This window comes from Castor canadensis, chromosome 18 (genome assembly GCF_047511655.1).
Source record: "Castor canadensis chromosome 18, mCasCan1.hap1v2, whole genome shotgun sequence".
Lineage (NCBI taxonomy): Eukaryota > Metazoa > Chordata > Mammalia > Rodentia > Castoridae > Castor > Castor canadensis.
This window is the reverse complement of record NC_133403.1, coordinates 3,272,883-3,285,513: the sequence shown is the minus strand read 5'-3', so window position 1 is coordinate 3,285,513 and position 12,631 is coordinate 3,272,883. Positions and strand designations below refer to the sequence as shown.

Here is a 12,631-nt window from a genome sequence, read left to right as displayed (position 1 = left end):
CCGCACAGCCTGGCTACTTGGTAGCCTGGGTCTCTTCACGGCAGACAGGAGCAGAAAATGACAAAACCTGCTTCTCCCTCTTTGCACAAGGTCATCTTGGTTCTTTCTCCTGCTTCAGCTTCAGTTTCTTCATGTATTATATAGTGGAGATTGAACCAGATCTGTAGTTTTCAATTTTTTTCTGCCGTTACTGGGATTTGAACTCAGGACCTCCTTGTGCTTGCTAGGCAAACATTCTGTCATTTGAGCCATACCCTGGCCCTTTTTTTTTTTTTTTGCTTTAACTATTTTTCTCGAGAGTTTCTCATTTCTTGCCCAGGCCAACTTCAAATTGCAATCCTACCTACCTACATCACCTGAGAAGCTGGGATTACAACTGTGTACCACCACACCCAGGTCACTTGAGATAGGGGTCTTGCTAACTTTTTGCCCCAAGGTGGCCTCAAACCGAGATTCTCCCAATGTCTGCCTCCGGGGTAGCCGAGATTACAGGCATGAGCCACCATACCCAGATGGGCCTGTGGTTTTTCAACCAGGACTCCTGGGACACAAGGTGGTGTGGAGAAGAGCTCCACTTGCCAGGCACTGGTGGCTCACACCTATAATCCCAGCTACTTGGGAGGCTGAATCAGGAGGATCACAGATTCAACACCAGCCCTGGCGAATCGTTCAGGAGACCCCATCTCCAAAATAACCAGAGCAAAATAGATGGAAGGTGTGGCTCAAGTGGTTGAGCCTCTGCTTTGCAAGCGAGAAACCCTGAGTTCAAACCCCAGCCCCACCAAAACAAAGAGTTCCTCTTCCAAATAGTTTGAATACACAAAGGCAAATGTCCACCCTAGGCAGCAGGTGCTGTCGGGTCAGAATCTACCCAGTGCCCCCAAGCTGGCCGTCCTTAGAGAAGAGGGGAGGGGCAGAGGGAGTCTAGCTACCGGGAGGTCCAGTGGACATAGACTGGGAGCAGGGGTGGAGAGGCTGGGGCAGCTCGGAGATACCAGAACATCCGGGGCTTCAAATACCAGGCCAAGGACCCAGAAGGACAGAGAAGGCTTCACTACGTGCTGAGTGCGGTGCGTGTGTTGGGGCCGAGGGGTATGCAGAGTGTTGTCAGGGAGCCTGTGACCTGTGGCTAACGAGACACGACCCAGACCAGAAAGTTCCCAGGAAAATCCTGGTGACCCCAGGCTATGTGCTCAAGTCACTCAACAAACATTCACGGGGGAGGCAGCCAGCCTCCAAGATGGCCCCAAGGATCCCATCCTGTATACATGTCCTAAGTAGCAATGTGGGGAAACCCACACTGAATAGGTTTGATCTATACAACCAAGCTGATGACAGGTGCAGTGGGTCACGTCTGTAATCCCAGCACTCAGAGAACCCAGCCTGGGTCAGACCTTGTCTCACAAAAAAATAAAATAAGCCAGGTGCCGTGGCTCACACCTGTAATCTCAGCTACTCAGGAGGCAAAGATCAGGAGGATCACAGTTCAAGGCCAATGGGGCAAATAGTTTGAGAGACCCTATCTTGAAAACACCCAACACAAAAAAGGGGCTGGCAGAGTGACTCTAGCTGTAGAGTACCTCCCTAGCAAGCATGAGGCCCTGAGTTCAAGTCCCAGTGCCACCAAAAAGAAAAAAAAAGTGAAGTAATAGAATCTAATAAGGTCAGAGTGTGACATTGTGGCTTCTTGCTCTCTGAATGACTCACTCTGGTGGAAGCCAGCAGCCATATGTCCTGTGGCCAGGAACGGAGGCCTCCAGCCAAGTCATGTGAGTTGACTTTTTGTTTGTCAGTTTTTGGAGACGGGGTCTCACTTTGTAGCTCAGACTGGCCTTGAACTCACTCTGTCACCCAGGCTGGCTTCAAACCTGTGGTCCTCTTACCTCAGCCCCGAGTGCCGGGATTACAGGTGTCACCACCACGCCAGCATCTAGACTACAGCTTCAGCAGAGCCCCTGAAGCAGAACCACCCACTAAACCACGTCCAAATTCCGATCCACTGAAAGCAAGAGGTGGTACATTTGTGACCTTAGGTCATTGCGTTTGGGATAATTCTGCCAAAGGACAAAATTAAAATTTAGTGTAAAGATTTTTTTGGGCCTGCCTAGCGAGCATGAAGCCCTGAGTTCAAACTCCAGTACTGCCAAAAACACAAAAGGATTTTTTTGGGGGTGGAGGGGTGGGGAGCAGGACTGGGATTTGAACTCAGGGCTTTGACCTTGCAAAGCAGATGCTCTAATCCTTGAGCAACCCCTCCAGTCCATTTTGCTCTGGTTATTTTGGAGATGGGGTCTCGTGAACCTGGCAGGCCTGAAACCTCAGTCCTCTTTATCTCAGTCTCTCAAATAGCTAGGATTACAGGCGTGAGTCACCGGTGGCTTTATTTTTAATTGTAGAGGACAACAACACTCCACTGTTACTGGAAAGTCAGAAGAATTCGGGGGGAGGGAGGAGTGACAGTGACAGTAACTTTATAAGGAAAGGAATACACTGCAGGCCATTGCCTCAGAAAGAGAAGTACAGAAAAATATTTTTACCCTGGCAGGAGCTTTTAGAAAAGTGGGAGAGGCTGGGAACTTTAAATCCCTTCCTGGGACCAGCCCTTGAGGCTGGGGGGGTCTACAGATTTAAACTATTACTGGGTCCATCGGACCCCCGGGGTATGGTTTACAGGTCCAGGTCTTTGCTTTGTTAAATTAAAGATCTACTGCTGGGATTACAGGTGTGTGCCACCACACCCAGCCTCCAAAGTCACTTTCTTCATAAGGCCAGAACCGGAGACAACACACAAGCGGTTGGTTAACAGCAGGTTCCTTCATGTTACTTTTGTGTAAGGATTAAAGGATTAAGGCAAAGGGAATTTGGCTGTGCCATTTCAAAGTGACTTTTGGCTATTTCTTCCTCTCCCAGTTTCTGACTAAAGTCAGATAAACAACTTAGTTTAGGCTTGATGGTGTGACCTTAGCATAGGTGACTTCCATAGTCTGGGATATTGGGGACTAGTACAGAAGTTAAGTCCAAAATAATGGCCTCTTGAGCTGGCTAAGTGGCTCAAGTGGTGGCACCTACCCAGCAAGCCTGAGGCCAGTCTCTATCAAAGGAAAAAAAAAGAAGAAAGGAAGCTACTTTGAAAAGAAGGAAGCCATGATTCATGGCTGTAATCCCAGCTACTCAGGAGGCAGAGATCTGGAGGATCACGGTTCAAAGCCAGCCCCGGGCAAATAGTTTTCGAGACCCTATCTCAAAAAAACTCAGAACAAAAAAAGGCTTGTGGAGTGGCTCAAGGTGAAGTCCCTGAGTTCAAATCTCAGTACCACAAAATAAATAAGTAAAACGTTAAAAAAATAAATAACATAAAAGTAAAAAACAGTGGTCTCCTATAATTTTTAAACAATCAGCCAAATCAATACAACTATTTCCCCCTGTGACCCTAGGCAGTGTCCCACTGTCATCAGTGCACCCGGGTCACTACATCAGGTCTCCCCAAAAGCCCTGAGTTCAAACCCTAGTCCCACCAAAAAACGAAAAAAACCAACTAGTCCTTGTTTGCCCCTCGTCCTGGAGGACAATCCAGGGGCCCCCGGGCGGGGCAGAGCAGGAGGGGCACCCTGGCAGCTGGACTGAGACAATGCTTTGTTCTGGTCTCCATGGTGGCAGGAAGCCCAACACAGCCCCGCCTTCCCTCTTCCTCCAAGGCAGGGCGAGGAGGGTGTGTAGGGGCCCCAGTGTGCGGTGGAGGCCAGGCGGGGTGGGGAGGTGTGCACAAGGAGCCTTATGGGGGGGGAGGGTGGAAGCAGCTACAGTGAGTCAGTCTGCTATCACTGGCTGGGGTCCTGTTGCTAAGCAACAGCCAATCATGTCTTCCTGAGGTTGGCCGGGGTCACCTTCTACTGCTGCCTGAGCCCTGCCTCACGCCAGAGCCTCATGGCAGGACTCGAACCCAGGTCTGACTCCACAGCACCTGCTCGTCACTAAGATGCCAGTACTCCCTTATGGCTGGTTTCATTTGCCACAGTTGCTGTTATTATAGTCAACTGCAGTCTGAAAGTATGGGTTTATTTTTATTTTTTTGGAAATTCTGGAAATAAAACAGTCCATGTCTTTTCAATTTTTTGCTGTTCTGAGCACACATTTCATGCCACACTCTGCATCCCTTTGTGCAGTGTCTTCGCAGTATATGCTACCCTCCCGGTAGTCACTTAGAAGGTGTCTTGGCTATCATGGCTATCACGTGGGTGCTGCTGTCACAGTATCCCTTACAGGAAAAAGGGGTTTATTAAGTAAATATTAAGAGCCCCAGTCAGGCGCCAGTGGCTCGCCTGCAATCCTAGCTACCTGAGAGGCTGAGATCAGGAGGATCAAGTTCTGAGGCCAGTCCAGGCAAATAGTTTGTGAGACCCCCATCTCCAAAATAACCAGAGCAAAATGGACTGGAGGAGTGGCTCAATCAGTAGAGCGCCTGCTTTGCAAGTTCAAATCCCAGTCCTACCACCCCTCGCACCCCCAAAAAGATGGAAAAGACATTGAGTTTGTACACGTTTGCATAGGAGAGCATAGCACAGACGGGGCTCGGTACCCCCCACCACACAGTTTCAGTCGTCCCCCGGGGATCGTGGAATGCACCCCTGGCTACGGGACAACTCCTGTGCTCTCTGTCAGAGAGACTGGATTCAAAGATGGAGGCTCAGAGAGGTGAAGACACTTGTCTGAGGCCACAGAGCCCAAAAGTACAATGACCTTGCAGGGGGACTGTGCCCACTGGCTATCCCTCCATCGTCACTCCTAGCAACCCCGGCCTGAGGGCAGACGGTGAGGAGAGGAGGAAGGGCCGGGACTGAAAGCCAGGCTTTCTAACTCGATGTTCGGGGCTCTCTGTGTCAACAGGAGGAGTGATGACTGTTGCTACCCAGGAATCTCATCAATGTCTCATGGTCCTGCATCTGGTGACAAGCCAGCTCCCGAGTCAGGCAGATACCCCAGCCACCAGGGTTTGGACTGACAGGAGGCCAGCATTCCACAAGGCCCAGCAGCCTGGGGGCCTCACTTGTGTCATCAGGACAGTGGGTCCCCATGGATCAGGAAGGGCTGGGAGTCACCCCAGAGGCTCTGACCAGCCGAAGCCACCTTTCTCTGTCCTGCCCGGCCAAGCCTGAGGGTGCAGTCTGGAGGTGCCTGAGCTGCTGGGCTGGGCTGGGACCATGGCATCTCTGAGTCACAGGGAAGGAGGGGGTGGCAGTGACTCAACCAGGCCCACTTCCTCTGCTAAAATGCCAGCCTGGGTGGAGCTGGGGACGGGAAACCCCAGGCCTGTCCTCCTGGGTCCTCACTGCCTGCTCCCCACCCAGCCTGGGGCTGACCGTCCACACAGCCCTGCCTGGCTGCACAGCTTCGATGCCCTCTGTGACTAACGGTCTAGAGGAGGATGAGCTGTGGTCTAACTCTTCATTCTCACACAAAGGGGGGACATTTCCCAGACGGGTCTGGAACGTCAGAGAGGGACAAAACAGGGACAAAAGCCCCGCTGGACACTGGCCATCTCCTTCCTTGACCATAGTCTTGCCCACGGGGCTCCTCATCTGGATCGTCAACCCATTTTGCAGATATGAAAACTGAGGCCCAGAAAGAGCTACAAAGCGAAGGAGACATAGGACAGGATTGGGCCCCAGGTCTCTGCCCTCCAGGCAGGGTCCTTGTCATTTTTCACAGGTCACTGGATAGGGGAGTTGAGTGCATAACCCCAAGGAACGGCTGAGAGGTGACATGGTAGAGCCAAGGCCAGCTGGTCGAGGGGGGCGCCAGGTGCCCGTAGCTCTGGGCACAGCCCTCTGTCATCAGGTTTTCTCTCCCACTCCCAAACCAGGATGTAGCCAGGAACAGGGGACCGGACAGTGCAATGGCACCAGTGAGTGTGGGTGGCACTGCTGGAAGGCAAAGTCCATCAGGAAAAAGCAGCAAAATGAGACGGGAGCCTGGTCTCAAACTCACGACCTTCCTTGCTGGGATTACAGGCATGCGCCACCGCTCCAGCTCAAGGAAGTTTTCTTGTTTGTTTCTTTTTCTTTTTTTTTTTTTTTTGCAGTACTGGGGTTTGAACCCAGGGCTTCGCGCTTGCTAGGTAGGTGCGCTACCACTTGGGCCACTCCGCCAGGCCTCAAGGAAGTTCTTTGTCCCCAGAGCTGTCCCTCCAGGTGAAGGGGACATGGAAGATGCAGTAGGTGGGGCCAGAGCAGCAGAGAGGAGTTTACTGCCACCCTCAGGAAAGCAGGCGATGGTGACCGGGCCAGGGGAGGGATTGTGACAGGTTAGTGACAATGTGCTAGTTTCTGCCTGGGGTGGGGGACACCACTCTCCCTGAACCCCGAGGAATGACACAGGTGTCCAAGCAAAAATAGTGTATTTGAGGGTGGAAGACCCAAAAGCAGAAAGCCCAGGGAATGAGGCCACCTGGAGCTGGCACAGACACGCCAAGTCCCTGGGACCCCTCACCGCCTCCCCACGGAGGAAAAAGGACTGTGCAGCCACCAAGAATCATGGCCGTCATGACAACACTACGGCTTTCTAAGTTTTGACCAACAATGTTCAGTGTAGCCACTGGGACAGTGACCGCCAGGCTTGGACCCACCGTCCAGTGGTGGGTGGGTGACCCTGTGACAGGGTCAGGCAGGCCAGGGCAGGACGTGGGTCTGTCTGGGACAGCCTGGTCCAGCCTTCCCGAAGGTTCCTCTCCTTGCCCTCAGCCTCAGAGTGGCCACCTGCTCTCTCTGTCCGCTCTCCCCATGGCCAATGGCCTTGGCCAACGCTGGAGTGACATCGGGGCTGTCCCGATGTGGCTCGTGGACGCTCTCAGGTGCTAAAGTCCTTTGCCAGGCTGGCCCCTCTGCCACAGGCCCCGGCGGGCAGCCCAGGAGGCCACAACCTCACAGTTGTGATAAAGGAACATTCCAGAAAGGATGAGTGCAATGCCCACATAGCTGAGGGCGCTGAGGTGACTGCCAAAGAGGAATCGGGACAGGGTGAGGTTGCCCACGACGCTGAGGTTACCCAGGACATGGACGGTGAGGGCGGAGGTGAGGGCCAGCAAGGAGAAGCTGGCTAAGTTGTAGACCACGGACAGGAAGCAGCTGAGCAGGACACAGGCCCAGAGGCGGGAGTCAGTGGGCACAGGCGCTGGGGACACGCCAGCCTCCAGCACCAGGGTGGCACCTGCCAGCAGGCAGAAGCTGGGCACAGAGGTGGCATACAGCAGGGTCACCGCGTCCATCCTCCCCTCCTGGAGCAGGGCACCTGGGACCAAGACAGTGACTGTCAACACCCAAGGTAGAGACGACCCCCGCTGGTCAGGCCACCCTGACCACCCGCCACCACCATCACTGACTCCTGCTCAGAAGTGTGACAGAGAGTTGGGGCAACGGAAAATCCTAATGCACCGTGCAGTTGTGAAAACCTACAAAGATAGAGATAAATCCGCGGCCCGTGGCTCACGCCTGTAATCCTAGCCACTTGGGAGGCTGAGATGGGGAGGCTCGTGGTTTGAGGCCAGCTCAGGAAAATAGTTCAAGACACCCCATCTCCAAAATAACCAGAGCAAAATGGAGTGCAGGGGTGACTCAAGCAACAAGCACCTGCTTTGCAAGCTCAAAGCCCTGAGTTCAAACCCCAGTCACACACACATACATCCCAGGCTTTGAAGAAAGCAGCCTTAGGTTCTTTTTTTTTTTTTTTCCTAAGACAGGGTCTCATTATGTAGCCCAGGCTGTCCTTGAAATCACTATTTCGCCCAGGTCAGTCTCGAACTCACAACCCCGTCTTGGCCTCCTCCAGAGTGCTGGAATTACAGGTATGCTCTACCATACTGGGTTCTTAACCCAGCTGTGCACCAGGTGGGTGACCTGATTTCTCTCTCTTAACCTCATCTCTTTGTTTTTTTTGGCAGAACTGGGGTTTGAACTCGGGGCTTTGCACTTACCAGGCAGGCACTCTACTCCAGCTATGTCCCCAGCCTTTTTTGTTTTGTTTTGTTTTCTGGATAGGGTCTTGGGTCCCTGCTTTTTGCCCCAGGGCCAGCCTTGGATCTGATCTTCCGTCCTACAGTCCCTCATGTACCACAGATGTCACCGCGGCCGGCCTATCAGCAGTCTGCTCCCAACACTGGGACTGCCCAGGTGACTTCAGAACTAAGAGAAAAGTCTTTCAGCTTTGCCACCTTGTCCAGGTGTGCCTGGGAGTCTACACCTGCCACCACCCAGCCAACTGAGAGAGGAAGTGGTGTCACCATCGAATCCAAACCCGGCCCAGGTGACACGAGGACAGTGACGGTTCGGGGCCTTCTCCAAGCGTTAGGGGACAGGGAGATGAGTAATGACACAAGTCTCCTCCCAGGCGGGGTTTCCTGACACGCACTTTCCACAGGCGAGGCTTAGACAGGGAAATTTTCGCCTCTCTCCACCTCGTTCAGTTTGGCTCTGCTCTCTAGGCAGCCACCATCACGGCTCCAGCCTTTCTGGAAATGAGCAGAAACTTGGACTGCCTCCTGCTTGTTGGCTCCGAATTTAGCACTAATCGTCTGGGCTGGGATTATAGGTGTGCGTCGCCAGACTTGGGTTCCAAGGCTTTTTGGTTTCAGCATCTAATTGTGCCAGAGCTTCTGTCACACACAGATGGCAGATGGCCCTTCTCTAAGTCCTGATGCCTGTCCCTCTTCACCCCTTCACTTGCTCTCTGTCTCTGTCCCCTTACAGGAGCGTGCGAGGTGCAACTCGGGTCTGATGCCCAGTGGGACCGCTCAACATGACGTCCCCCCAAGCTGATCCTGCCGGCTGACACTCAGGATGCCCTTCCCTGCTTGTTCCATGTGGGTAAAAGGCGGCATCGCCCTTTTTAAGGGCCTGCAACGGGACCCTGCCCAGAGAGGCCTCTTCCTGGCCTCTCATCCTCTGCTCCCTGGGGGCTGCTCAGTAAAGAAGCTGGCATCAGCCATTTGCACTCTAGTCTGAATTTGGCTCTGGCAAAAGAAACCTCTTTTTCTTTATCTTATTTATGTATTTACATTTTTGGTAGCACTGGGGTTTGAACTCAGGGCCTCATCGTTACTAAGCAGACACTCTTACTACTTGAGCCACTCCACCATCCCTTTCTTGTGATTTTTTTTGAGGTAGGGTCCCACGAACTATTTGCCTGGGTGGCTTCAAACCACGACGATCCTCCCAAGCTCTGCTCCTTCGTAGCTGAGCCACTGGTGCTGGCTCTTTTTTTTTTTTTGGTTGTACTGGGGATTGAACTCAGGGCTTTGCACCTGTGAGGCAGTCATTCTACAACTTGAGCCACTCCTCCAACCCAACTTTTCCAGAACCCATCTCGGTTTCTGGCTGTAGTCTGTCCTCATCGTGGCCGGGCTGCTACCTCTGTGAGAGGGCCTCTAACTCCCTGAGCCACCTCTCTACATTCTGAGCAATAAAACCCTCATTTGAGGGCTGGGAGCCTGGCTCAAGTGGTAGAGCACCTGCCTAGCAAGCGTGAGGCCCTGAGTTCAAACCCCAGTCCCACCAAAAAAAAAAATAGTAATAATAATAGATCTATCATTTGAGTATCTGCTCTGTGCCAGACACACAGATGCCCCCATCCTTGTCTGGAGCTTCGTAAAGGGGAAGCAGAGGACACCGTGGGAAGCCAGTGCAAGCATCCAAACTACCCAGCAGGGCAGGAAGTTGAGACTTAGGAGGGAAGGAGCAAGCTGGCAGAAGCCAAGAAGTGACCAGATGCCAGGCATTTTTGTTTGCAGGCCTAGGGCTAAAGGGACCCCGCGTGAGGCGCACTGTGGGCCTGAGGCCTGGTGACTCTGCCCAGGAGGGCCCCACAAGGCCCCAACTCCTGCCTACTTCAGGCCCCAGCTCATGTAACCTGAGTTCTAAAATAGAACTGGGTTTGGCGCTGCCTCAAGGCCAGGGAAGATGGGGACAGGAGGACATCTGAGGCCCAGCTCCCAAGATGGCAGTGCAGGCTAAAAGTTCTGACTCTAACTGTCCCCAGCTGCAGGTTGTCCCCAACCTTAGCCCGGCATACCTGAGGTCCCCCCACCCCTTCTCCTAGGCTGGAGCCATCAGACCTCAGAGCTGAGAGGGAGGGAGAGCATGCAAGAGGCCCCTCCGGCCGGGGGCTGGTGGCTCACTCCTGTAATCCTAACTATTTGGGAGGTTGAGAGTGGGAGGACTGCAGGTTGAGGACAGCGCAAAGAAACAGTTCACAAGACCCCATCTCCAAAATAACCAGAGAAAGCGGACTGGAGGTGTGGCTCAAGTGGTAGAGCACCCACTTTGCAAGCGCAAAGTCCTGAGTTCAAACCCCAGTCCCACCAAAAGAAAAATGAGGGCCCTTGCGCTCTTATCAATTCTCACACTACTTCCCTGAAGAAGTGGGGAGACTGCGGCCTAGAGAAGACCCAGACCTGCCAAAAGTCACCCAGCAAATAGGAGCAAAGGCATGGCTGGAGCCTCGGCCCTGTCTTCTGCCCCCTCAATGCAGACAGAACCTGGAGTCGCGCACGCCATGCTTCCAGCCTCAGGAGCCCTACCTGTGATCCTGGGACGATAATAAACCTCTCTGGCAGCACTGAGAAGGTCAGGGAGGAGGAGCTCAAGTTCAAGGTCAGCCTGGGCTATATAGCTTTCCTTACACATCACTTGAACAGCATGAAGTCTGAGTGTCTGGGTTCAAATCTTGCCTCTGCTGTTCACTGGTACATGGCCCAGGGCAAACCTGCCTTGGTCAGGGGCAGGACGGGGGTACAGCAAGATAAAAGACTTGACAAAGGTCACAGGTCACTATTCTTAACAATTGGCCTAGGCCTCCAAAGACGAAGTTTGGGGCTTGGAATTCACGGAACTCTTGACCGTCTCTGAGCCTCAGTTTCCTCATCTGCAAAATGGGTTAACAGCCACACCTCTGGCTCAGGGGGACATTTAAGCCACACACCCAACCCAAATCCCACCTCCTGAGATGACAACCCGGGCACTCACTCTGCTGAACGGATTTGAAACCTCGGAGGCAAGTGGCGGCCAGCAAGAAGCCACAGCCAGCGGGCGGTACCCGGAGCTCTCCTGCCAGGCTGCAGGCGGCCCCCAGGCAAAGCAGGCCCATGGCGGCAAACTGTAACGGATGGTGTCTTCGGCCAAGTAGCAGTGCAGACAGGGCCAGCGTGAACAGTGGTGTAGTGGTGGTGGCCAGCTGTGCCAGGTCCAAGGGCACCGTGCTCAGGCCCACGTTGCCACAGGCCATCGAGGTGCCGAAGGTGAGGCTGAGCAGCAGTATCCGGTGACGGGTGCCATCGGGCATGGGGCGCCTGGCCCCCCAGTGGCATACCAGAGCTGCCGCCAGCATGTGTAAGGCGGAGAGCAGCAAGGGTCGCCCAAAGCCATGCACCGTGAAGATCCATTTGTTAAGGCTAGACATGCTGGCTCCCGCCAGCAGCCACACCAGTGCCACCAGTGCCACCCGGGCCCGGCCAGGCCGCCTAAGGACCTGAGGACTGCCAGGAGGGTACGCAGGAGGTCCAGCCTCCCAGGCACTTCCAGTCACTGCCACTGCTTCGGCTGAGGTCATCCTGCCTTCATGATTCTCCAGGGGACGGCACATCCGCACCAGGGGAGGGGACCCCCGCTGATCCCCGCTTGGGGCCAGGCCAGATCCCGGTTCTTTGGACCTCAGACAGGTGGGGGCACCGCTTCTGATGGCCGGCCTTGGTCAGCCGAGGTCTGGGAGCCTCAGATGGGGCACAGTCGAGGTCGTGCCTGCCAGGATGCTGGAGCCTGGCCTCGTAGGCTCGGGGCACCTGTGTCCGGTGCCAGGTGAGATCTCCCCTGTCCTCCTGATCAGTGCTCGTAGATGGAATCCTATGTCCTTCTTTGGTGTCCCCAGGCCGATAGGAAGGGGATCCTGACTCCGGGGCCTCTTGGGTGCTCAGGCCGTGTCCAAGCCTGGCAGGGGCGACCCGGGCTTGGTACCTGGTGGTACCGGGGAGTGTCGGAGGGGGGTGATTCGCAGATCTCTGGCGGCCCAGGAGATGCGGCCGACACGGTCCGGTGCCAGTCGGCGAGCTCGGCTTGGCTCCGGCTCCGTCTCCCGCTCCCGATCCGGTTCTGGATCCCGGCTGCTCCGGTTGTAGCCCGAGCTGCGACTACGGATCGATCCAGTGTCGCCTCCAGCCCGGCTCGCCCGGCTCTTCCCGGCCCGACGCGGCGGGCGCGGCCCCGCGCTCGTGGCCACGCCCCCTCGCCCGCGCCCCACCCGGGAGAGTTGGGCGGAGCCTTAAGCCACGCCCCAACACAAAAGCCACGCCCCGGAGCGCTGAAGGTTGCCATAGGCTGTCAGCTGAACGCCCCGCCCACTTCGGCAGGCCACGCCCACAGCAGCTCTTTCCCTGCTCTCCGCCCATGGCCTGAGGGTCTGCGGGTCCGAGCCCGCCTGGTGTAGCAGCCAGCCTGTCCCCCGTGCACCCCGCCATCAGTGGGGATCAGTCAGGGTCCTCTCCATCCATAGACACGAGTATGCCACAGAGTCACCCAAGGAGCAGAGCCTAAGAGCGCCCTACAAGCCCATCCCAGGACCCCCGACCCAGGCTACAAGGATCTCCTGGGAC

At 54.9% G+C, this 12,631-nt stretch overlaps 1 protein-coding gene across 2 annotated transcripts; it reads right to left on the bottom strand.

Moving 5' to 3' along the window:
* Window positions 1-1,503: 1,503 nt before the first annotated feature.
* Window positions 1,504-12,252, bottom strand: Slc35e4 (solute carrier family 35 member E4). Of its 2 annotated transcripts, none has more exons than XM_020179999.2 (2): window positions 11,013-12,251; window positions 1,504-7,284 (listed from the first exon to the last, which is right to left on the bottom strand). In XM_020179999.2, exons 1-2 carry the CDS (start codon window positions 11,626-11,628, stop codon window positions 6,851-6,853), a joined length of 1,050 nt encoding a protein of 349 aa, XP_020035588.1. In that variant the 5' UTR covers window positions 11,629-12,251; the 3' UTR covers window positions 1,504-6,850. The 2 variants fall into 2 exon arrangements, with proteins under 2 accessions (XP_020035588.1, XP_073917106.1); XM_074061005.1 differs by having other exon boundaries at window positions 7,006-7,284; window positions 10,985-12,252.
* Window positions 12,253-12,631: the final 379 nt, after the last annotated feature.

Bases quoted from the DNA above. Each gene is read 5' to 3' on its own strand.
- Slc35e4 (XM_020179999.2), bottom strand. From the start codon at position 11,628: ATGTGCCGTCCCCTGGAGAATCATGAAGGCAGGATGACCTCAGCCGAA. The intron at 7,285-11,012 runs GTGAGTGCCCGG...TCTTGGTCCCAG, and splicing joins TTTCAAATCCGTTCAGCAGA to GTGCCCTGCTCCAGGAGGGG.